Here is a 27,106-nt window from a genome sequence, read left to right on the forward strand (position 1 = left end):
CCCCTGCAGGTGGTGGCGACCCCTGCAGGTGGTGGCGACCCCTGCAGGTGGTGGCAACCCCTGCAGGTGGTGGTGACCCCTGCAGGTGGTGGTGACCCCTGCAGGTGGTGGTGACCCCTGCAGGTGACAGGGGACCCCTGCAGGAGGTGGTGACCCCTGCAGGTGACAGGGGACCCCTGCAGGTGGTGGTGACCCCTGCAGGTGGTGGCAACCCCTGCAGGTGGTGGTGACCCCTGCAGGTGGTGGTGACCCCTGCAGGTGGTGGTGACCCCTGCAGGTGGTGGTGACCCCTGCAGGTGGTGGTGACCCCTGCAGGTGGTGGCAACCCCTGCAGGTGGTGGTGACCCCTGCAGGTGGTGGTGACCCCTGCAGGTGGTGGTGACCCCTGCAGGTGGTGGCAACCCCTGCAGGTGGTGGCGACCCCTGCAGGTGGTGGTGACCCCTGCAGGTGGTGGTGACCCCTGCAGGTGGTGGTGACCCCTGCAGGTGGTGGTGACCCCTGCAGGTGACGGGGGACCCCTGCAGGTGACGGGGGACCCCTGCAGGTGGTGGTGACCCCTGCAGGTGGTGGTGACCCCTGCAGGTGGTGGCAACCCCTGCAGGTGGTGGTGACCCCTGCAGGTGGTGGTGACCCCTGCAGGTGGTGGCGACCCCTGCAGGTGGTGGTGACCCCTGCAGGTGGTGGCGACCCCTGCAGGTGGTGACCCCTGCAGGTGGTGGTGACCCCTGCAGGTGGTGGTGACCCCTGCAGGTGGTGGTGACCCCTGCAGGTGGTGGTGACCCCTGCAGGTGACAGGGGACCCCTGCAGGTGGTGGCAACCCCTGCAGGTGGTGGCGACCCCTGCAGGTGGTGGCGACCCCTGCAGGTGGTGGTGACCCCTGCAGGTGGTGGTGACCCCTGCAGGTGGTGGCGACCCCTGCAGGTGGTGGCGACCCCTGCAGGTGGTGGCAACCCCTGCAGGTGGTGGCGACCCCTGCAGGTGGTGGCGACCCCTGCAGGTGGTGGCGACCCCTGCAGGTGGTGGCAACCCCTGCAGGTGGTGGCAACCCCTGCAGGTGGTGGCGACCCCTGCAGGTGGTGGTGACCCCTGCAGGTGGTGGCGACCCCTGCAGGTGGTGGCGACCCCTGCAGGTGGTGGTGACCCCTGCTGGTGACAGGGGACCCCTGCAGGTGGTGGCGACACCTGCAGGTGGTGGCAACCCCTGCAGGTGGTGGTGACCCCTGCAGGTGGTGGCAACCCCTGCAGGTGGTGGTGACCCCTGCAGGTGGTGGTGACCCCTGCATGTGGTGGCAACCCCTGCAGGTGGTGGTGGCAACCCCTGCAGGTGGTGGTGACCCCTGCAGGTGGTGGCGACCCCTGCAGGTGGTGGCGACCCCTGCAGGTGGTGGTGACCCCTGCAGGTGGTGGTGACCCCTGCAGGTGGTGGTGACCCCTGCAGGTGGTGGCGACCCCTGCAGGTGGTGGCAACCCCTGCAGGTGGTGGCGACCCCTGCAGGTGGTGGCGACCCCTGCAGGTGGTGGTGACCCCTGCAGGTGGTGACCCCTGCAGGTGGTGGCGACCCCTGCAGGTGGTGACCCCTGCAGGTGGTGGTGACCCCTGCAGGTGGTGACCCCTGCAGGGGGTGGCGACCCCTGCAGGTGGTGGTGACCCCTGCAGGTGGTGGTGACCTCTGCAGGTGGTGGTGACCCCTGCAGGTGGTGGTGACCCCTGCAGGTGGTGGTGACCTCTGCAGGTGGTGGTGACCCCTGCAGGTGGTGGTGACCCCTGCAGGTGATGGGGACCCCTGCAGGTGGTGACGACCCCTGCAGGTGGTGGCGACCCCCGCATAAAATTAAGATTGATAAAATTAAGGTAGACTATCTGTGGTAATTAATTAGCCAGTATTTAACAGGGTACTTTTGTGCACTTAGTAGAGAAATGCTGGGCGAGCTAAATGATGTGAACTAATTCCAAGAACACGTTGGAAGGAATTAGGTGAATCACTTAATAGTACGGTTACCAGTTGGCCATACTGGGCCAGTGGCCATCTTCAGGTGATCTTAACTACTCGGAGGGGGTTAATAACGACGACAATGAGGAGGTTATCTTGAGGTTATCTTGAGATGATTTTGGGGCTTTAGTGTCCCCGCGGCCTGGTCCTCGACCAGGCCTCCACCCCCAGGAAGCAGCCCGTGACAGCTGACTAACACCCAGGTACCTATTTACTGCTAGGTAACAGGGGCATTCAGGGTGAAAGAAACTTTGCCCATTTGTTTCTGCCTCGTGTGGGAATTGAACCCGCGCCACAGAATTACGAGTCCTGCGCGCTATCCACCAGGCTACGAGGCCCCAACCTACGAGGAGGTTGAGTGAATGTGACAATCTGGAGGATAGAATGACCTTGGGCCTCCATGATATATTTAATATCCTCATGGCAGTCATCGAGTTCCCTGCTTCTAGTTGCAACATGGTATGGGAGCATGATTGTCTCAATGGTAACATTTAATTGAACATTTTTGGAGACTCAAACCCGGGTCTTATCAATGTAGGACAAAGTAGCTGCGTGGGTGGCTGCCTTCTTAGAAGGGGCCACAACAATGCCGCAGGTGCCAGTTTGGGTGCGGGTTAAAGGTAAAACAAGTATCCATAGATTTAATAAGGTACTTAAATAAGTGTAAATCAATACGGCATATATTGTCATTGTGACAAACATCACAATACTTAGGTCACATATTGGGGCCAAACAGATCAGGGAACATACCACAGTTTGAAGGAATTATTCATGTTCAAATGGTGATGGCACCGAGATCCCCCCACCCCCCTATTAAGGGAGTAAAATGTTCAGTTCAAGTGTCACTCCTGGTGATGAGGTAGTCACCATTGGTGATTCCTACAAAGGAAGTGGGAGAGGAATTGAGAGGATCAGTTAACCAAAAATGATGCTTGGTTTGGGCCCACTGTATCCAGGGCCAAGTGATATGCAGAAGATGAATCACAATAATGTGGCTGAAGACATGATGACCAAACCACGCATCAGAAAATTAACAGTCTCCGTGGTGTAGTGGTAAGACACTCGCCTGGCGTTCCGCGAGCGCTATGTCATGGGTTCGTATCCTGGCCGGGGAGGATTTACTGGGCGCAAATCCTTAACTGTAGCCTCTGTTTAACGCAACAATAAAATGTGTACTTGGATGAGAAAACGATTCTTCGCGGCCGGGGATCGTATTCCAGGGACCTGCTCGAAACGCTACGCGTACTAGTGGCTGTATAAGAATGTAACAACTCTATATATCTCAAAAAATCTCAAAAATCTCAATATATAAGGTATATAAGGTATATATCTCAAAAAAAAAAAAAAAAAAATGAAGGACCATACCGTCTATTTGCCTATCCCTTCCTCTCTTCTATTACACAACATGATAATGGTCCAGGACAGTTTGAAACATTGTCATTTTCTCATTTTCTGACATGTCATTTGGTTATCATAGCCAAGGGTAAAGAGCCTGATGTTCCATCACTGTCCAAACCGGGGGCCCTGGTCGCTTGCCCCACAAGCCTGTTTGACAAATCATTTTAGTTGCCATGCATCATTGTTTCAAAAGTTTGGGCCCTAGAGCCAAGGGATACCATGTACTGTACCAGGTCAGCAAAGGAGAAGGGGTGTGGCATACCAAGCCATAACCTCCCCCCACTCGTTTTAATGTGACTCCTACTGCGTCATACATTTGTCTATACCTGTGCAAAGATCACTTTCTCCCTCTCACCTCCATCCTGGACACCTACATTACCAACAAGAGAAGCACCTCATGGGCATCCCCCCTTTAGTAAGTCGTCGGATGACCTGGAAAAGTGCTCTACATTTGTTTCATTTCGCATGTATGATGCATATACTGTACAGTACACTGGCCCCTGGAAATTGTATGCGAGCCCCTCACCACAACAAGGCAAAACTCCTGAGAGGGGTGAGGTTAGACTACCTTAATACTAATGTTGCGGACACACTAACATGTATGCTGAAGTTAGACTCACCTAATATAAATGCCAAATTCAATCCAAAATAAAACAATCAAATTATTTTCATTACTGTATTTTTAATATGAAAAAATTTAAATCAGTTGATATGAGAACACTAATGAGTTTATAATTCCTGGATAAAATAACTTATTCATGCCAAATTAAATGTCTCATCTTGAGTGTATCTCAAACTGTTTCACAACCCACTGCTAAATGATCAATAAAATGCTTAATAAAAAAATTCTAACAAAGCTATCACAGACTACATCATGTTTCATATATATTTGTTAATTGGATATAAATGGAAAGTATTATTCAAATTTAAAAAAATAAAACAATCTTATATCTTAGTAAAAATAAGAAAATATTTATTAACAAATGGAATAGTTTTATTTTTTTACACTGGCAGCTTCCCTGTTGCTTGCTTGGTCTATGTGGAGCATCTAACCTTTTACATTGGCAGCTTCCCTGTTACTTGCTTGGTCTATGTGGAGCATCTAACCTTTTACATTGGCAGCTTCCCTGTTGCTTGCTTGGTCTATGTGGAGCATCTAACCTTTTACATTGGCAGCTTCCCTGTTGCTTGCTTGGTCTATGTGGAGCATCTAACCTTTTACATTGGCAGCTTCCCTGTTGCTTGCTTGGTCTATGTGGAGCATCTAACCTTTTACACTGCCAGCTTCCCTGTTGCTTGCTTGGTCTATGTGGAGCATCTAACCTTTTACACTGGCAGCTTCCCTGTTGCTTGCTTGGTCTATGTGGAGCATCTAACCTTTTACACTGGCAGCTTCCCTGTTGCTTGCTTGGTCTATGTGGAGCATTTAACCTTTTACACTGGCAGCTTCCCTGGTGCTTGCTTGGTCTATGTGGAGCATCTAACCTTTTACACTGCCAGCTTCCCTGTTGCTTGCTTGGTCTATGTGGAGCATCTAACCTTTTACACTGGCAGCTTCCCTGTTGCTTGCTTGGTCTATGTGGAGCATCTAACCTTTTACACTGGCAGCTTCCCTGTTGCTTGCTTGGTCTATGTGGAGCATTTAACCTTTTACACTGGCAGCTTCCCTGGTGCTTGCTTGGTCTATGTGGAGCATTTAAACTTTTACATTGGCAGCTTCCCTAGTGCTTGCTTGGTCTATGTGCAACATCTAACCTTCTACACTGCCAGCTGCCCTGCTGCTTGCTTGGTCTATGAGGAGCATCTAACTTCTAAACAAAATAATAATACTGGTTGCTATGGAAACAATAATACCTTTATAAATGGCCAACAGACATGTTGACAGCACACCATTTTGAAGATGTTGCTTGCAGCTTCCAAATAGCATACTGGATTAATGTTAAGGTAATGTTTTGATATGCACATAGTAATACAATAATCCCAAAATAAATGACACTCACAAAATTTATTCAACATATACACCATTGGTTGCCTTTTAAAATTAATATGGTTACTTACCCCTTTTCTCTTGAGCAATGGCAGCAAACACGCTTCCACTACACATAAGGGGCATAACTGGCTGACTCCTCACAGTGTTCAGGAGAGAACTGGATAAGCACCTCCAAAGGATACCTGATCAACCAGGCTGTGACTCATACGTCAGGCTGCGAGCAGCCGCGTCCAACAGCCTGGTTGATCAGTCCGGCAACCAGGAGACCTGGTCGACGGCCGGGCCGCGGGGACGCTAAGCCCCGGAAGCACCTCAAGGTAACCTCAAGGTATGGCATATCTAGGGAATATAGCACCTATGGCAAGTACTGAAATTGTACCAGTGTCAGAACCTCTGTCAACATCAGAGGCCTGAGACTGTTCAACACGCTTCCACTACACATAAGGTGCATAACTGGTCAACCCCTCACAGTGTTCAAGAGAGAACTTGATAAGCACTTTCAAAGGATACCTGATCAACCAGGCTGCGACTCATACATCAGGGTGTAAGCAACCACATCCAACAACTTGCTTGACCAGTCCAGCAACGAGGAGGCCTGGTCAAGGACCGAGCCACAGGGACGCTAAGCCCCGAAATCATATCAAGGTATGGTGCCCAAACATCTGACACCATCTCTCAGGTAACTGTATCATAAAATAAGTAAAAAATACCTGTCAAGCTAGTTACTCTTTTAAATGACAAATTATGACACTACATGAGAATTGCAGCTTCCTTGCTGTCACTGATGCAAATTAGTCTATGATGTGGTCAAAGTCAGTCTTTTCAGTTTCTTCTCTTTCGACACTCAGCAGGGCAAGGTCACAGTCTGCCATGACCCATGGAGGCTCTCAAATATGAAAGTATTATGTTTAACTTGCTGGATGATCTCTCACACCTGGTGATAGAAACTGCGATGGTTAGCATTATCCGAATCGCAGTGCGAAGATTAGGGAAGACGCTCTTATCTCCATACTGAACAATAAATTCGAGAAGCTCTTCAGGTCTTCATATTTTCACGCTGACCTGAATTGATATTGACATTGTGTTATCTAAAATTTCTTCATCATCCATCAACATGATGGATGACAGCATGTTGATGCTGTCCATCAATATTAGAGCTGTATAATTCGCCAAATGTCTCACACTTCTTGTTTAGATTGTTGTTGACAGTGTCGGCACAGTATCATCATCATATTATTATTATTATGAACAAGTCCACAAGGGCCTTGATGAGGGTTTGAACCTATGCCCTGAGTGTTCCCAGATGCACTCTAGTCAACTGTACCACCACCACATGGTTTATGAGGATATGGTTTAACCATGTTGTGGTTAAACCCATGTGGTTTCTACCCTTAGGGGGGAGGGGGGATAGAAAGAGCCTAAGCTACTCTATCCCTTTGAGATATATTTTATTGTTTCAATAAGTGTACTTGAACTTGAAATTGAATCAAGGCCCTTGTTGATTTGTTCATTTGATATATCACATTATTGTGATTTGTGTGTAATATTATCATCATTATATGTAATTAAAGGAAAAACTGTCACTCCATTAGCTACATATAATAAATAATAATATAATAAAAAGATGGATCATACATCTGAAGAAAATAATTTTTTCACTATCCGAGGATAGCTAATCTGACTTTGATAGAAAGTGCTCAGTGGTATTCCTTTCAAGTGGTACCCAGGACACATGCCATACTTGCTATACCCTGGATACGCCACAGTCCTTGAGCAGCATTTCTCCACTAGTGTTCTGCAGAACACCAAGGTAACTAGGGGTTCCACATGAGATAGTTATAAATACTGTTATCTTATCTTGAGGTTATCTTGAGATGATTTCGGGGCTTAGCGTCCCCGCGGCTCGGTCCTCGACCAGGCCTCCTTTTTGTTACACACCCCCAGAAAGCAGTCCGTAGCAGCTGTCTAACTCCCAGGTACCTATTTACTGCTAGGTAACAGGGGCATCAGGGTGAAAGAAACTCTGCTCCATATGTTTCCGCCTCCACCGGGGATCGAATTTGGAACCTCAGGACTACGAATCCGAAGCGCTGTCCACTCAACTGTCAGGGCCCCCTGTCAGGCTGTAGGCAAATTGAAATCACATGTAAATGTATATCAAGTAATTTTTTGTGTTTAATTTTTCTTATTTAACCAGCATCAAGAGCAATGTCAGCTATTGTCTCCTTTCAGCTGACAATGAAGTGCCTGTGTGAGTATCGAAAGTATGACCCGGAAATATTTCAAGAGTACAAAAAATAAGAACTGCTGCCCTAGAGACAAGACACCAGGATTAATGAGGTTTATCATCTGAATGCACCATCATGTGCCTAATAATTCCACTACTTTCAGTAAATCTTCTACACTCGGCACGTTCAAAATCTTTATCACCTGTATGTACCATCCTATGCCTTTTCATATGTTCAAGACGGCTGAATTTTTTTTCACACACTGGGCACTCATAAGGTTTATCACCAGTATGCATCACCCTGTGTCTTTTTATATGTGAAAGACTGCTGAATGTTTTCCCACACTCGGCACATTCGTAAGGTTTAACGCCCGGATGAACCTTCCTGTGAGATTTCATATAACTAAGTTTACCAAATCTTTTCCCACACTCTGGACATTCGAAAGGTTTATCATTAGTGTGCACTAACATGTGTTTTATAATCCTCCTGCGTTCAGTAAATCTTTTCCCGCACTCGGCACACTCAAGAGGTTTAACACCCATATGAAACTTTCTATGATTCTTCATATATCTAAGTTTATCAAATCTTTTCCCACACTCTGGACACTCATAAAATTTATCACTTGAATGCACAAACATGTGATTTATAATACTACATCGGTCTGCAAAGCCTCTTCCACACTCGGTACACTCAAAAGGTTTAACACCAGTATGCACCATCCTGTGCCTTTTTAAATTACCAAGACAGCTGAATGTTTTCCCACACACTGAACACTCGTGAGGTTTATCCCCTGTATGCATTAACATATGACTAGAATAACTGCTATGTTCTGTAAAGCTTCTTCCACACTCAGCACATTCTAAAGGCTTATCAGCAGTATGAATCTTCCTGTGTGTTTTTAAATAACTAGGACAGCTGAATGTTTTCCCGCACACTGGACATTCGTAAGGTTTATCACCTGAATGAACCATCCTGTGGTTTTTTAAACGTGAAAGACGGCTAAATGTTTTGCCACACACTGGACATTCGTAAGGTTTATCACCCGTGTGCACCATCCTGTGCTGATTCATATTTCCAAGAAGACTGAACCTTTTTCCACACTCAGGACACTCATGTGGTTTATCACCAGTATGCACCATCTTGTGCTGATTCATATAATCAAGACGGCTGAATGTTTTCCCACATTCATGACATTCGTAAGGTTTATCACCAGTATGCACCATCCTGTGCCTTTCTATATGATCAAAACGGCTGAATGTCTTCCCACACTCTAGACACTCAAAAGGTTTAATACTCGTATGAACTTTTCTGTGATAATTCATATATTTAAGTTTATCAAATCTTTTTCCACACTCTGGACATTGGTGAGGTTTCATCTTTACAATCATGCAATTTGTGCGAAGGTTATCTCCTCCCATCGACTGCAGACGTTGTCCTGTGACGTAGAAAAATAATGCAGAGCGTTGTCTTGTGGTGGTGTGCTACTGTTACCTCCTGGTGGGGGAGCAGAAGCTCAGACAATGGTGGTGGTGGTGTGCTACTGTTACCTCCTGGTGGTGGAGCAGAAGCACATACAATGGTGGTGGTGGTGGTGTGCTACTGTTACCTCCTGGTGGGGGAGCAGAAGCACAGACAATGGTGGTGGTGGTGGTGTGCTACTGTTACCTCCTGGTGGGGGAGCAGAAGCTCAGACAATGGTAATTACCTAAGTGTAATTTGTAGTTGTAGGATGAGAGCTACGCTCGTGGTGTCTCATCTTCCCGGCACTTTTTGTTATATAACGTTTTGAAATTACTGACAGTGGAGGTGGTGTGCTACTGTTGCCTCCTGGTGGTGGAGCAGAAGCACAGAAAATGGTGGTGGTGGTGTGCTACTGTTACCTCCTGGTGGTGGAGCAGAAGCACAGACAATGGTGGTGGTGGTGTGCTACTGTTACCTCCTGGTGGTGGAGCAGAAGCACAGACAATGGTGGTGGTGGTGGTGTGCTACTGTTACCTCCTGGTGGTGGAGCAGAAGCACAGACAATGGTGGTGGTGGTGGTGTGCTACTGTTACCTCCTGGTGGTGGAGCAGAAGCACAGACAATGGTGGTGGTGGTGGTGTGCTACTGTTACCTCCTGGTGGTGGAGCAGAAGCACAGACAATGATGGTGGTGGTGGTGGTGTCCTACTGTTACCTCCAGCTGGATCTCAGCAGCCACAGCAACCCCAGTTATCCAGTTATATTGTGTGTTGCTGTGATGCTATTTCTTTGGTCCTATCCCTACAAAGATTAAAAAAACCCAGCATTAAATGTAATGAAATGCCATTTTCTGGGTGAGCCCTGGAGGCTCCCTGAAGCTAACCAAACTCATGTGTGCTATATTAGTTTCGGTTCATCAGTCACAGGAGTCCTTATGCCTACCGGGGACCACAAGACAGAACCTGGCCCTCCTCAGAGAGGCGAAGAGAGCAATGGTCTATAAGCACTTTACATTTAAAATATGTCATACTTGCCATTGACCGGGGAAGGACCCAGAAAGGTAGGCGAATCAAAACAGACCACTGTGTGGTTAACCTGTGCAATCTACAACCTAAAAGATCAAAATAACTCCCCTAGAAAGAAACCAAACTAGCAACACTCCATGCAACTAGCACTCACGCTCATTAGCTCTACTCTGAGGAAGCCGACAGCCCACCACTCCCGTTCTTGAACAATGAAAAACCCCTGACCGGAGGGAGGGAGGGAGGGTGTCGGGGAGCCTTCGGGGCTCACCAAGAAAATGGCTTTTCATTACATTCAATGATGGTTTTCTGTGAGGAGCGCCATCGGCTCCAGGAAGCTAACTACTCAAAGATAAGTAAAATGAGGGATGTACCCATCTGGCAGCAGCACCGCAGGTCTCAAGACGAGGAAGGACAGACAATCGCGACAGGAGCCCCAAAGCCACACAAGACCGGGAAGGAACTGGAAAGTTCACAAGATATAGTACTTGGTGGCCAGGACACTGTTTGACCTCCAAAACCCCCACGCCTGAATGGCAAATTAAAACATGTCGCCAAAACTGCTGCAAGAGACGCATACTTTCTAAAGTCACGGGCATGAGGGTAGACTGCAGGCTAGCTAGATTTGATAACACTGCGAACAACCTAAGATACACAATCCCCTGTAACAGGGAACCAGGGAAACCGGATCCAAACAAAGAGCGTTCACCGTCACAGAACCAGTGGCCCACAAGTAGAGGTGTAAAGCCGCCACCGAACACAACTCGTGATGCACCCCCGGCTTAACCAACCAAACATCCACAACCAACAGACCTCTCCAGAAGCCTGCCTTCTCATTCTTTGCCAGGAAAGGAGGAAAAGGCTGCAAATGAACAAAACAACCACCAGGACCAAATGAACAGAACCCCCGGTGTTGGAGGAGAGCTTGAAGCTCCCCTACCCGACCCTGAGCCCAAGGCCAGAAAAAACAAGGCTTTCCAAAAGCAATCCCTAACCGAAGGGATTAGGGATATTATTATTAGGGATAACTAATAATATTTGTTGTGGGGCCACAACAAAGAGAGAAAAGGAGAATAGAAAAGAAAAGAAAGAACTTGGTCCTAAGACCAAGAAGGCTTAGGCGACACATGAGCAGCCAGAGGTGAAAAAAACCAGCGTTGAATGTAATGAAACGCCATTTTCTGGGTGAGTCCCGGAGGCTCCCCGGAGCTATCCCAGGCTGATATGCTAATGTCAGACTTTGGCATCAGTCATGTGTATGGAGTTCTTAGGCCTACCGGGGACCACGGCCAGAACCGGGCCCCCTCAGAGAGGCAAGGGGAGCAATGGCCTATAGAAGCCCCCGTGTTAGTGGAAGCATTTTATGTCTGCCATCGACCGGAACAGGCACCCAGAAAGGTAAGCGCCCCAAAACAAACCCCTATTCTGGTTAAAATTGCTACCTAAAACCGAACTAGTGGATAGAACTCCCCAACCGAAAACAAGCAAACTAGTGTGACGTCACACACTGCCGCGCCGCTGTCTGCGCAGCTCCCCCCTCCCCGGGAGGGGGAAGGGGGAGCCCCAGACCCCCCGCGCCGGCTATCCACACCTCAGTTCTTGAGGCTGGATGTCAAAAACGCGAAAAACCGCCGACCGGAGGGAGGGAGGGATGCCGGGGAGCCTCCGGGACTCACCCAGAAAATGGCGTTTCATTACATTCAACGCTGGTTTTCTGGGGGGAGCCCCGTCGGCTCCCCGGAGCTAACTACCCACAGACAGAAAGAGAGGGACTTACCCGGGAGGTGGTCGTCGCTCACCCCTCAACTCGAAGCCGAGACAACTGGCTGCAACCGCCGATCACAAAACATGATGCACCCCCGACCAACCAAGCGTCAACCACCCATGGACCCCTCCGGAACGCAGCAGTCTCATTCTTCGCCAGAAAAGAAGGAGACGGCTGCAAACGAACAAAACTATCACCACGACCAAAAGAGCAGAAACCCCTGCGCCGGAGGAGAGCATGAAGCTCCCCTACCCGACCCCCAGAGGCCAAAGCCAACAAGAAAAGTGCCTTGGAAAAACAATCCTGGACCGAAGGGGCCACAACGAAACGAGGAGATGAAAGGAAAGCGAGCACTCTGTCCAAAGACCAGGACGGCTCAGGCGACGCATGAGCAGGCCGGAGGTGAAACAATGCACGAGACAGCTTGCGAAACGGCGCAGACGTAACATCGATACCGAAAGCAAGCTGAAGCGGCTCCGCCAGCGCCGCACGATACGAAGCGACAGTGTTAGGCATAAGATGACGGTCCTGAAACAACCACGAGAGGAAGGACAAGACCACCCGAACAGACAAGGAGCTAACACGACGAAGACGCAAAAAGAAACGGAAGGACCGCCAGGAAAACTGCATACTGCCGCCGAGAAGAAGCCCTCAGGTGGGACACCAACAAGGAGGCCACCTGATCACCATAGAGATGATGATAGACTCGAGTCAAAAAAACCATACGCGAAGACTCGAGGAGAAGATCGAACCAGCTACGTGACGTACCGGCCCGATCTGCTGAAAGAGGCGGAGCCGCGGGAAAAACCCTCGGGCTCGGACACCGAGCAACCAGCGCCTGAAACCAAGGCTGGGCCGGCCACCAAGGGGCCAGAAGGACAACTCTCCCCCGGTAAGTCTCTAAGCGAGTCAGGACCTGGAGCAACAGCCGAACCGGGGGAAAGAGATACAGGAACCAGATGGGACTTCCTCCAGTTCACCAAGAACCCGAACCCGGCGAGCTGGGAAAGAACCAAATCCCTGGCTAGCAAGCAAGCTGACTGGCTGGGAGCCCAAACCAGCCAGTCGTCGAGGTAGGCCAACACTCGAACACCTAGGAGACGCAAACGAGCCACCACAACCCGTGTAAGGCGTGTGAACACGCGAGGTGCCAGGTTCAACCCGAACGGGAGACAACGAAAGCGGTAACTCAGACGCCCCACTACAAAACCGAGCCAGTCCCTGAACCGCGGATGAATCGGGACATGCCAATAAGCGTCCCGGAGGTCCAGGGACACCATCCAAGCTCCCGGCTCCAAGAGGAGCCGAACCTGAGACAGCGTAGTCATCCGAAAGGAGGGGCAATGAACCCAGGGGTTCAGACGGGACAAGTCCAGAATGAACCGCAGGTCCGCGCAGTCCCGTTTCGGAACCGGAAACAGACGGGAAACCCATCTGAGGGACGACGTCGTTTCGACGACGCCCAAGCGTACCCACTCCAAGACGACTCGACAGAGCGCAGGGGAAGAGGCCTGCCCTGCCAGCCCCGACCCCCCAAAGAGGGGAGGGGCCACCCAACGCCACCGCAGGCTGCGAGACACGACCCGAAAGGCCCACGAATCGTGGGACCAGGCACGGGCGAACAGCGCAAGCCGCCCCCCCATCGCCCCGTCAAAGGGGCAAACCGCGAAAGGGCCGGCGACCCCTACGAGACCCAGAACCCCGCACAGCGCGAACACCGCGCCGACCAGACGAGGGAGGGTCCGCAGGAGGAGCCAACCCCAAACCTGACACGAGAGGCCTACCACGACGAGAGGAACCCCGAGCCCTGGCACGACCTTTCCGGGAAGACCCACCCCGGGACCCCCGGAAAACCAACAAGTCCGACATCGGACGACAAGCCGCCGACGCAGCCTGAATAAACTGCGCCACGGCCGACTCCCCAAACAGGAGAGGACAAAAAGGTGAAGAACGCCTAAGAGCCAGAGCCCAAGCAGATCCCATGGAGGAACCCAGCACCGCCTGCCGACACGCGAGACGGGAAGCATAGAACAGGGAAACCGCATCCCGCAAAATCGGCGTGAACAGCTTCAACAAGGCAGCCGACGAACGCGCAGCCGAGGACAAGGTGCCGGACCCCGGGACGGACCCAAGCGTCCCCACATCCTCCACGAGCCAATCCGAAGACAGCTCCAGGAGGGAAAAGAACCGCAAGGCCAAACACAAAAGGCCCCGAGCGCGCAAGTCCTCCGCCACGAGCGCCGCCGAAAGGGAGGGAACCTGCACATGGAGCTGAATAACGCCCACATCGCGGGGAAGGGCAGGGGCAAACAAGCACTCATTCAGGTACTCAAGTTCACCCCCCAGGAAAACCTGAAGCACCGTGGAAGCTTCCCGCCACTCCAGCGTGCGGGAACGACAGAAGGAACGCCAGGAATCCAGACCAAACAAGGGGCAGTCTGCTAGCCAGGACGACTCCCGAACCTCGTAACGGAGCCAGAAAGGGAACGAAGTCCCAAACCTGAACGTGGACGGATCCATTTCCGAGGCATAATCCGGGTCACGCAGGAGGTAAGCTGCAAAGGCCGCTCGCACCACACCAGGTTGGATGCGATAAGCCGAAAACCTCCGGAAGGACGGAACCGACGTACCCGGGGGAACACGGAACCGTACCCGGGGAGGGGCCTACACCAAATCCAACTCGTACGCAGAGGGGGGGAAAGAAAACCCCACTCCTTGTAACAATAAGCCCCGCTCAGTGGGAAGAAAAACCCAGGCGGGGTCCAGCGGGGCCCAAGGCCCCCAAGGCAGCCCCTCCCCAGCCTCGAGGTCCGTCACCACAGGACCCGAGGCCGAGTCCTCTCCCCAAGCCCCGACCCACAAGACAAGGACGGAGCAGCCGGAAAAGCTGGAGGAAGAGGGGCCCACTGGTCAGACCCTGAAGCTTCGGCCGGGAGACAAGACTCGAATGCCTCTGCCGCCCCCCCAGAAGGGGCAACTCCCGAAGCTGCCCGAGTCTCGAGATCAAGTAACCCCTGCTCCGACCCCGAAACCCTCAGACGCTTCGGGGCCGGAAGCAGGGGCGGGGGACCAGAACGAACAGAAGGGGAAGGACGAGGAGGTGCGGACTGAACCAGGATCGAAGCGACCCCCACCCCCAAGTCCGGGTCTTGAAAAGCAAAGCGGGGCAGGCCCGGGGCATCCGGGGAAGCAACCAACCGAGCGCGTTGCAACAGACGAAACCTAGACTGCAACGCACGTGCCGCCTGTACCCGAATAGAATCAGAGGATTGGGTAAATTGAGTCACAAGCAAGCAGCAACACTCACAGGACTCAGGGTCGAAAGTATCACCGACCCAACAGGCAGCGTGGCAGAGGCAAAAACAATGAGGGTCACCCTGAGACAAGGGGACCGAGCAACCCTCAAACTCGCACACAGCGAGTGGGGACTCCGGGGTCACATCCATCGGACCCACGCGCCCCCTAGGGGATTCCCAGGGTCCTGAGCGTTTACTTTAAGAGGACTCGCGCTCAGGTAGTCCCAGGCAGGGTGCTGCAAACCGGCGCCCAAAACTACCAAGCAAACTTCTAAAGCTGAACCCCAGGGACGTGTACACTCACGGGGACCTAGCAGGGGGCGCCACCGATGAGAACAGTGGAAGGGCAAAAACAAACTGAATAAAATGACAGAACCCCCCACCAGGCAAAAACAAAAAGAAAAACAAAACCCCGCAAGAGGACAGCGAACCCCAAGGAACAGAGCCGGCCGCGATGTCGGGAAATACAAGCTGAGCAGCACCCTGCGCCCCTACCAGTGCAAACTGCCTCTTACCTGCCGGTAACAAGGGAGAACAGAACACCCAAGAGCCCAACAGGCGGCCGAAAAACCGAAAGGTAAAACGGACCAGCAGAGGCAGACCCCGAGGAGCCTGTGGAAGGTGGCCCCAAGCCCCAAGGGCAGTACTTACAGGGCACCTAGGGAAGGCAGCCCTAGGCGCATGCAGCCCGAGTACTGAAGATAACTCTTGGCTCTCGCACCCACAAAACTAACACCACACGCAAAGCACAGTGCAGTAGCGACACCGGAGCCAGAGCACACGACCATCGCCTATAGCATCAGCCTCAAGAACTGAGGTGTGGGTAGCCGGCGCGGGGGGTCTGGGGCTCCCCCTTCCCCCTCCCGGGGAGGGGGGAGCTGCGCAGACAGCGGCGCGGCAGTGTGTGACGTCACACTAGTTTGCTTGTTTTCGGTTGGGGAGTTCTATCCACTAGTTCGGTTTTAGGTAGCAATTTTAACCAGAATAGGGGTTTGTTTTGGGGCGCTTACCTTTCTGGGTGCCTGTTCCGGTCGATGGCAGACATAGAATGCTTCCACTAACACGGGGGCTTCTATAGGCCATTGCTCCCCTTGCCTCTCTGAGGGGGCCCGGTTCTGGCCGTGGTCCCCGGTAGGCCTAAGAACTCCATACACATGACTGATGCCAAAGTCTGACATTAGCATATCAGCCTGGGATAGCTCCGGGGAGCCGACGGGGCTCCCCCCAGAAATGCATGAGAAAACTAGCGGAACGGAGCAGAAGTAACATCCACCCATTATGTTACTCCAGTTTGGTCAAGACTCGGACTCGGACTCCAGTTTGATCAAGCTGCAGCAGCTCCGCCAATGTTACGCAATAAGTGGCGACAAGAGACGCAATTCCAGGAAAAAGTCAAGAGAGAAATGACAAAACAATCAGGTCTACAATTGACAAAACCTTCGAAGAGAAAGAAAATGATGGAAAGACCGCCAAGAAACTTTATATTGTCGCTGAGAAGACGATCGCATGTGAGACACCAACAAAGAAACCACCTAATCACCATATAAATGGCGATATACACACTTCAGAAAGACCTCACGCGTAGTGCAGAGCAGTAAGGTGAACCAGTGAGGTACCTCATTGGCCTGATCTGCTGAAAGAGGCGGAGCTGTGGAAAAACGCCCGGGTTCGGACACCGAGCAAACAGTACTTAAAACCAAGGCTGGTGCCGGTATGAACCAGGAGAACCACTCTCCCTCGATATGACTCAAGCCAAACCAGAACCCTGAGTAATAGCTGGACCAGAGGAAAAGGTACTGGAACCCCACCTCAACCAGACCTGACAAAAAGATCTACCGTGAAGGCCTCACAGTCAGGGGAACAAACCAGAATCCAACTAGCTGGGAAAGAACCAGAACCCTGGTGAGCAGGCTAGCTGACCAGCAGGGAGCCCACACCAACCAGTCATCAAGGCAAGCTGCCAGCTAGGAAGACACCGGAACCTCGTAACACACCCGATCAGTAACAGAACAACAAAAACTATTAACACACCCTATGACCGATGAACCAAAACTAATATAGCACATATCAGTTTGGTTAGCTTCAGGGAGCCAACGGGGCTCCTCACAGAAATTAAACCAAAACATTTAACATTTAAATTACATTTTCATAACATTCCTAGTAAAATTACACTCCAATTTTGTAAACAAAAATTAATATTTTGATAGAAAATATAGTTCAAGTGGCCTTTAACCACTGCACTGCCTTAACATATGACACCCCCGTGATGCGCAGAAAATAAATTATTTCCAGAAAATTATTTTCTTTTCTTATACAGTATTGTTAAAATACTGTCTCTAATCACAGAAAACTAAAATAAAATAATGTATGTGACATACTTTAGCCATGATGGAGTCGAGAAGTTGAACAATTAATGGGCGCTGAGTGATGAGGTGCATGGGGACACCCAACTCCCACCACCCCGTGGAGAGGCAATTTATCGTAATTATTTCAATCTCTTATTCGTTTCTTCTCTGTTTTTTGCTGTAATATTATTCATAAGTGGGTAATATGTAGAATTTATATACAATAGTTTAATGTGTGGAATAGTGCTGTGCTCAAAAGTGTGGAGCTCATATAGTGTGACATGTATATTATATTCTGAGATCAGTGTTTTGCTGTTTATTACACTACTGTACATACACATGTTAAATATAACTGTCTACATTTTTGTGTACCATAATGAACCACAAAGATCGTGTTTTGAGAGTTTATTTACACAGAACAAGAATCCAAGATTAGCCTAGCGGCTGACTGCCGAGTATGACGGGCTGCCCCAAATACATTTTTACATAATTATTTCAGTGTCTGTGAATGGCTTTATACATTATCTAGACTTTTGCAGTAATATTACTCAATGGGGAGTAATTTGTGGAATTTATATCTGGTAGTTAAATGTGTGCCCCACTATTCTCAAGAATATGGGGCTCATATATGGTGACACTTATATTATATTCTTAGATCAACCAGTATTCTTGCTGTTATTACGCTATATACACACGTTATATATCACTATCACCATTTATATGCACCATAACAATATAATAAACAGTTCTAGTGGGTACAGTGATGAAATCAAAACACAGCATGGAGCCACAAGCAGACGACACCAGCAGTCACATGATGCAAGACAATGCCCACAATATTCCACACATTTCACTATAACTAGCTACAAAACTGCTGTTATTATCACATTCCTGTCACAAAATCCTGAATATGAATCCATTTCAACAGGGTTATAATGCGAAGGTACATAAGGTCGTTTCATGATGCGCAGATGCAGGAAACAATGACTGGGTGTTATGCCTGTGCCTCATGCTGTAACTATCATAACTAACATTGTATTAATTGATATCTGAACATTGTACATGGTCTTTATCCTAGTCAGGATCATCTATAACACTATCAATACAAAATAATTTCAGTTACCTATTTTATTCATCATTAACCTTTAACATTTGATGAATGTGTTCTTGTGTGTTTGATGAATGATTAATGTTTCATTAATTGTTTGATTAATGTGTTTGATGTGTGATTAACATTTGATGAATGTGTTCTTGTGTTTTGCTTTATCGTGTATCTTGTATCGTGATCCCTCTGCATCTCTATGCACACTGATATTGATCCTGATCAAAATCTTCTGTCTCATATCTATACCAACCAGCACATTGATCATCATTATTGCAAGTATTTCACAGCACACCAGGCTAAAAACAAACTCCAAAATAGCACCTATCTATCAGTTTATAACCAAAATGTTAGATCACTTGGTAAACATTTTGACGATTTAAATGCACTACTCACAGCACTAGGTACTAACCTATCGTTCATTATTTTAACAGAAACTTGGCTAAATAAAGACTATACCCAACTCTACAACTTAGCTGGTTATAAAGCCATTCATAACTGTAGGCCTAATAAAAAAGGTGGTGGCACAGCTATATATTACCGAGATACATTTATCTGCAACAGTGTTATTAGTGACAGAGATGACTACTGTGAATATACTTTTGCTCAGTTTACAATTAAATCCCTTAAATCCTCCTTGACTATTGGAGCCATCTATAGATTTCCTAATACTAACATAGCTTCTTTCTCAGACAACCTAAGGAATCTTATTATAAACAACAATCTCAACAAAAACCACATCATTCTGGGAGGAGACTTTAATATTGACCTGGGTCAACAAAATTGCTCTCAAGTTGACTATTTCCTTAACAGCATGAACTCCTGTATGCTAATCCCCACTATCACCAAACCTACCCGAGTCACTCAAACATCAGCCACTACCTTGGACCACATATGGACAAACATAACAGCTCCCCTTGTATCTGGTATAATCTACGACAGAACAACTGACCACTATCCTACCTTTCTCATAGCGAACATGGACATAACACCACCAAAAAGCAAGAAACTTTCATTTAGGCTACACAGTGAATCAGCTTTAGACAATCTTACAGAGGCACTTCACAATATTAACTGGGATTCTGAATTCAATAATACCCATGATATAAATTCATTAGCTAACCTCTTCCTCTCCAAAACTCTAAGCCTCTACAACCTTCATTGTCCCCTTCTTACAAAGCAAGTAACTGACAAAAGATTAAACAATCCATGGCTCACAAGTGGCATTCTCAACTCAATCAACAAGAAACATGAATATGAAAAGAAAGTTAGGATTGGCCTAGTTTCAAAGGAAGTAGCTAAAAGGTACTCATCAATGCTTACCAGTATCATAAGAAAGGCAAAACTTGCATATTATGTGAATAGATTCAATGAAGCAAAAGGCAACATGAAAAACACTTGGAAAACTGTCTCTAGTATCCTAGGAACTAAACAACACTCACATAACCAAATAAAACTCTACAAGGATGGGGATATACCGTCAACTGATTTAGAAATGGCAAATGAATTTAATAGTTTCTTTTCATCGGTTGGTGCTAATCTTGCCAGTAAAATCCCACAGACTCAGACACATATTAACACATATCTCTCAGGCAGCTATCCAAACTCTCTTCTCCTTTCACCAATCAGCCCGGCAGATGTTGTGTCCATCATACACTCTCTAAAAACCAAGGCAGGGAACACCAGTGAAATTCCGTCCATTGTGTACAAGAGAGCCTCCCATGCCCTTGCCCCACCCATAGCACTACTGTTCAACAAATCTATAGAGTGTCACACCTTCCCTGATATCCTCAAAAAAGCAAGAGTAACGCCAGTCCATAAAGGAGGCAATCCGGCGGACATAAACAATTATAGACCAATATCAAATCTACCCATTCTATCAAAAATATTTGAAAAAATTATTTGCAAACAGCTCTATTCCTACCTCGTAAAATTCGACATACTCAGCCCCTGCCAGTTTGGCTTCCGGTCCCAAAAGAGTACCAATGATGCAATCATTAGTCTCCTTGACATTATCTACTCAGCCCTTGACAAAAATGAGTTTCCGATTGGACTCTTCATTGACCTAAGAAAAGCCTTTGATACTGTTAATCACAACTACCTCTTACTTAAACTCCAGCATTATGGAATCCGAGGCCTTGCCCTTGACTACATCCGATCCTATCTTAGTGACAGACACCAATATGTAACCATCAATGATACAACTTCTTCCACTCTACCAATTACCGTTGGAGTGCCACAGGGCAGCATCTTAGGACCTCTTCTATTTCTTATATATATAAACGATCTGCCTAATGTCTCTAATATTCTCAAACCTATATTGTTTGCTGACGATACTACCCTTATCTACTCAAACCTCAACCCACATACACTAAATAATGTTGTGAATAATGAATTAAAAAAAGTCCACTTATGGATGTCAACGAACAAACTAACATTAAACATCGAAAAGACTTACTACATCTTATTTGGAAGCAAATCATCAAATGCAATTCAGCTACAGATAGACAACATTAACATCAGTAATAAAAATGATGGCAAGTTTCTTGGCCTATTCCTAGACAAGAGACTCAACTTCAGCACCCACATTCAACACATAACTAAGAAAGTCTCTAAGACAGTTGGTATACTCTCCAAAATCAGATATTATGTTCCTAACTCTGCTCTCCTCTCACTATATTATGCACTAATCTACCCCTATCTTAATTATGGTATCTGTGCATGGGGGTCTACCACTGCAAACCACCTTAAGCCCATCATCACACAGCAAAAATCTGCTATCAGAATAATAACTAACTCTGCTTTCAGACAACACTCAGCTCCCTTGTTTAAATCTCTAAACTTGCTAAATATTAACTCCCTCCACACATTCTCTTGTGTCAACTACATTTACAAAACCCTGTTCTTAAATGCAAACCATGCTCTGAAACTCTCCCTGGACAGATGTAATAGGACCCATTATCACCACACCAGAAATAAATATCTCTTTGATATCCCCAGGGTCAAACTTAATCTGTGTAAACACTCTATGCAAATTAAGGGACCTAGTCTATGGAACTTACTCCCTAGTGAATTGAAAAACTGTAAAACTTTTGCCTTATTTAAAAGCAAAACCAAAAAGTACCTAACTTCATCTATTTAGTTTCCTACACTGAGCTTTAAATTTGCTCTGTACCTAGTGGTACCCAATCTCCTAATTTTTATGTAATATCAAACAACCTTATCATTGTGTTCATTGCTGTCTTCTTTTATGTGCTAGCCATATGCTGTATTGTGACTACCAATTTTTATCAACTACCATTCAAGCTGTCATTGCAATCAATCTTATATTGTTTCTGCTGTATTGTGCCTACCAATTTGTTGTCAACTACCATTTTAAGCTGTCATTGCAATCAATCATAGCTACCTATGTGCTTTAATATACTGTACCTATAATTTTCTCTCATCTTTTTTTTTTTCATTCCATGTAATCTGTTATCATTTTTTTGTCTATAAATTTTGCAAGTATTTACCTCCTTAAAATTTTCTTAGATTAAGGACCTGCCCGAAACGCTGTGCGTGCTAGTGGCTTTACAAGACTGTAATTACCATAATTGTATCCTCACATTCCTTATGTACATTCTTGTATATGCATAAATAAATAAATAAATAAATAAATAAATAAAATAACATGCTCGGGGTTTAATATCCTGTCATCCCCACTGGCGCATGTCATTTTGAAAAAAAAAAATATATATTTTTTCTTCCTAACCTGTTAATTTGTGTTCACTGATCACGGGAAAAATAATAAAAAAATCGTAAGTGGCATATATTGCCAGCTATAGGGCAGGGAAGTCTGGCAAATTATAGGCGCTGACTCAGCATGCGTCCCAGGCGTTCTGTTGCTCGCCAGCTGTCAGGCCGGAGTTGTCACAAAGAGATAATTACCTAAATATTTCAATGTCTCTGATTGATTTTTCATAGTTTTTTTGCTGTAATATTATTCAATAGTGTGTAGTTTGATATATTTATATAATAAAATGAGTGAATCATCGCTGTACTCAAAAATATGGTGTGCATATTGTTGATTCAATTATGTTCATCAATCAGTGAACAAATACTTTGTCAGTTATTACACTATAAGCACAGGTTATATATAAGCATCTGCATGTTTTGTTCACTATAACGAACCACTAAGTAGCTATTATGAGTCAAAAAGTAATGAGGAGTGACCGCCGTGTACCAGCCAGCCACTCCCGCCCTCCCTCCAGTCATCTGACTCACCCACAATACTGTTTTTTCTATAATTCACGATATACAGACATTATATATAAGTATCTACGTGTTTTGTTTACCATAACTGTACATCTAAGCTTGTATGGTGAGTAAAGACACAAAGACGTGGGACCTCACACAGTCAGCTGATGGCTGCCGCTCTCAAGGCCAGACGCACTAATATTTCTCCTCCAACAATACTGTGTGGTGTTATTACGCTATATATCTTATATACAGACGTTATATATAAGTATTTACATGTTTTGTTCACCATAACTGTACATCTAAGCTTGTATGGTGAGTAAAGGCACAAAGACGTGGGATCTCACACAGTCAGCTGATGGCTGCCGCCCTCAAGGCCAGACGCACTAATATATCTCCTCCAACAATACTGTGTGGTGTTATTACGCTATATACACACATTATATATAAATATCTACCTGTTTTATTCATCATACTTGTACAAATAAACTGGTATGGTGCCCAAAGACCATCGTGGTAACCAGTAAACAACACCGTCGTCTGCACGGTGGCGTCGTGCAGACGACGCCACCGCCCTCACCAAAATGGCGGCTCCAAACTTTCTCTTGCAGTTTATACGCTCTATACACACGTTATATATAAGTATCTACATTTGTGTTCACCATAGCGAACCACTAAGCTGGTATGCTGAGTGCAGTCAATAAAAGGTGGCCACACAGTCAGAAGACATCGCCACCACCCTCCCTCCCACAGCATTACTCCTCCCTCCATGGCGCACAGCACTAAATATCACCACAATCCTGCTATTATCAGAACCCTGGTCAGTTTTATCACAGTCATGGGTCTTCTGTAATAATATCATCGCTACATAATAGCATGAACAAGTATATTTTGCCATTTTTAGGCGATACTGTGGTCACAAGCTGAACAGCAGTGCTGTTAGCTCATGCTGCATGCGTCAGGCTTGGTTGCTCACTCAATACTGAGGCCAATAACACCCGGGAGTTTGGCCCACGATTTTTTTTTTAAATGGTGTCTGTTTACAAGAGCCCTGATGAAGGTGTGGTGAACCCCGTGTATCCGCGGGCCGTTTAAATCTTGCGTAGTACTCCAACACATCATATGACGTGATGCGCAGTTGACTGGAACAACGTCCAACACGTCATATGATGTGATGCGCACTTTAAGGGTTAATGGGTGGTGCTGTGGCCCCCAGCTGCACAGCTCTCTCTGTACTCTGTATGCTCTCTCAGTACTAAGACTCCCACAGCAAGCACGGATGCTGACAGCCCAGCTTCACCCAAAATGACAGTGAATGGTCTGGGGTACGGTATGAATACAGGTTGGTCAGAGTTGCCAGAATCACATCCAGACTCAAGACAGGGAAGAGACAGATGACCGTGACAGGAGACTCGGAGTCACACATGGCCAGGAAGGAACCGGAAAATTCACAAGATACCTGGTGGCCAGGACCGGACTGTTCGACCTCCAAAACCCCTGCGTTAATTACCTGCAGATTTTTGCCACTGCCTGCTGGCTACACGGTTAAACATTTTGAAAACTTAAAAAAAAACTTATATTAATATACACCAATATTCACCAATCTCAAGAAAATTAACAACAATTCCCAGCTGTCCAGAAATTGCTCATATTTGCATAAAACAAACGATCCTCCATATGCATCAAAGATCTTAAGCCATGCTCTCTCTGTGTCCAGGGTAACAATTCTATTTCACACTGCTGAGTGCCTCTCATCACCGACCACTCACACATTACAATTTTTTTTATAAGAAACAGACAGTAGATTGATGTATGAATGTATCAATAAATGCATGGTAGACTGATGAAAACATGAACGACGGATGGATAGATCGATGAGTAGATGAACGGATGAGTAGATGAATGGATGGATAAATATATAGATGATGAGTAGATGAATGAATGGATTTATAGATGATGAGTAGAAGTATCACATATCAAGATGGATGGATGTATAGATGATGAGTAGATGAATGGATGGATGTATAGATGATGAGTAGATGAATGAATAGACAGATTGATGTATGGATAGATAGATGGGTGGATAAATGAATAAATAGATGGACGGATGGATATATAGATAGATGGGTACATAGATAAATGAATAAATAGATGGAAAGATGGATTGATGGATAGATGGGTCAATAGATGGATTGATGGATGGATGGGTCAATAGATGGATTGATGGATGGATAGATGAATATATATAGAGGATGGATAGAAACATTGGACAAATAGATGGATAAAAGGAAATAGAAGGATAGATGGATGTACAGAAATAGATGGAGACATGGATAGATAAATAGATGGGCAATGGGAGACAGATAGACCTGGGCAATACAAGGTACTACTATAGTAATCTATATGTACACTTTGTAGCCGAAAAATATTTTAAGTGAAACCGAAGACGTATGTAGTTGCACTTTTCAGTGCTTGAAGTCCAAACCTGCAATATTGATCTCAGAACAATGTTTATTTCACACAGATAAGTGGTTCAGAGCAATCATGCTGGACAACACCTATGTGAGATGGTATCTATACAAGTACCTTAAAATCTTGCAATGTATTATGTTGTTTTTAATGGATGTTACACAAGTCCTAGTATCTATTTTGCACCTTAAGTTTTTCAAGTGTTGGAAGAGCTGACTTTGAATCACAAAGTGACTCCACTGTACGTTTTTGTGTACCTTAATGGCAAGTTATAATGCAGTTCATTCTGCATGTAATTATCTAAGTGTAATTACCTAATTATTCATGCAGTTAATTACCTGCATGTAATTATGTGTGCAGATAAGCCAGTTATTCAGTCTCACACTTATGGTCTGTGTACATCTATTGTCTTTGTATATTCTACAGGCTACTGCAGTGCGACCTGTTGACATTTGAACAGACCCGTCAGCGTATGCACAGTGCTCGTGATGCCGTAAGTTATTTATAAAGGAATCAATGGTTTCTAGTGTTGTTGCTTTTAGGAGTGCTGGGTTTTCCTAGCTCTTTTTGCTGATGGGCGTGAAAGACACTTATATTTCAGGGTACAGATATAATGGAATATTATTAACTAGTATACTGCATACAAAAGGTGCATTTAACTTGATAAAGTTAGCAGCACTTCTACTCAACCAGTTTGCATTCAGGTTTAAAGAGCCAGACGCCAATCTAGGAAATATCTATTAACTTTCTAGTAGTAAATACGCCAAGCGTCGTATCAATAAGGGCCCATTAAGGAGAAATTACCATAACTAGCAGACGTCCCAATGGTCAAAACTGCGTCAGGAACTCCGGTGGGCCCCAGGCAGAGCACAAGAGGTCAGACCGTCGTCGATGTTGGACTGAAAGTCAACCATTTTGTCTCAGACGTGACGTAGGACCACAACATTAAGGCGTCGCGCCGATAATGGTGTCGTCTCAGTTTATATAAACATTCACGCAATTAACCTAAATAACTTTACAAAAATAAATTTAGTGATCGCGCATAACAAGTTCAATTAAATTTGGAACGGTTGCATTTTTATTGTTGTTGTCGTTGTTGTTGTCATATATTATATTAATGCTCCTGTTTGTTGTTGATGATCCAGTGTTCGGGTAAGCCGCGCGAACAATCCGGACTGCAATTTGCGACTAGTTAGTGTTTCTATAATAAAGGAAAATGGGACGAGTACCTCTTCTTCTTTATGTAACTGAACTCAACTCTAGCATTAGAAATTTCATTTAAAATAAAATAAAAACTTAATACTAACAGAAGATTTTAATATTGACCTTTGCCAGCATGATAAACCACAACCAGATGAGTACAAGTCACAAGCTTCCTTCACTGCATTAACCTGAATATACCTGAGGGACACTAACACTAGGGGCCTCGACGAGGACAGGAAGCCAGCAGCTTGTCGAAGGATTTGCCTTGATGATCTTTTCTAGGTATGTTTCAAAACTCAGTACAGTTTTGGCAGTTACTGCTTCGGCGGGTAGGCGGTTCCATGGGTTAAGAACCCTGTGGGGTAAAAAAGCATCTCCTGTTCTCAGTCATTCATTGTGGCTTGTTGAACTGAAACCGTTGCTCCTTGTTTGTGTTACATCTGACCTAAAGAAAATATCCGGGTCAACATCCTCTAACTTGCTCAGTATTTTAATCAGCTTTTTTTATGCAGTCAAGTATAGACCCAGAAATTAACCTCTTATCCACTATCTATGACAATAATCACTTTAATGATCTAAATTGCAGATATTTTGCAGCA

General features: G+C 46.5%; 1 protein-coding gene across 2 annotated transcripts; it reads right to left on the reverse strand.

Annotated features, from left to right (window-relative positions):
• Positions 1 to 4,053: 4,053 nt before the first annotated feature.
• Positions 4,054 to 26,242, reverse strand: LOC123765003 (zinc finger protein 708). 2 transcript variants are annotated; one of them, XM_069339342.1, is made up of 3 exons: positions 26,109 to 26,239; positions 17,531 to 17,675; positions 4,054 to 9,870 (listed from the first exon to the last, which is right to left on the reverse strand). In XM_069339342.1, exon 3 carries the CDS (start codon positions 9,025 to 9,027, stop codon positions 7,714 to 7,716), a length of 1,314 nt encoding a protein of 437 aa, XP_069195443.1. In that variant the 5' UTR covers positions 9,028 to 9,870; positions 17,531 to 17,675; positions 26,109 to 26,239; the 3' UTR covers positions 4,054 to 7,713. The 2 variants fall into 2 exon arrangements, with proteins under 2 accessions (XP_069195443.1, XP_069195440.1); XM_069339339.1 differs by lacking the exon at positions 17,531 to 17,675 and having other exon boundaries at positions 26,109 to 26,242.
• Positions 26,243 to 27,106: the final 864 nt, after the last annotated feature.

This window comes from Procambarus clarkii, chromosome 5, assembly GCF_040958095.1.
Source record: "Procambarus clarkii isolate CNS0578487 chromosome 5, FALCON_Pclarkii_2.0, whole genome shotgun sequence".
In the NCBI taxonomy this organism is placed as follows: Eukaryota; Metazoa; Arthropoda; class Malacostraca; order Decapoda; family Cambaridae; genus Procambarus; species Procambarus clarkii.

Coding starts and splice junctions, on each gene's coding strand:
- LOC123765003 (XM_069339339.1), bottom strand. CDS start 9,027: ATGGGAGGAGATAACCTTCGCACAAATTGCATGATTGTAAAGATGAAA.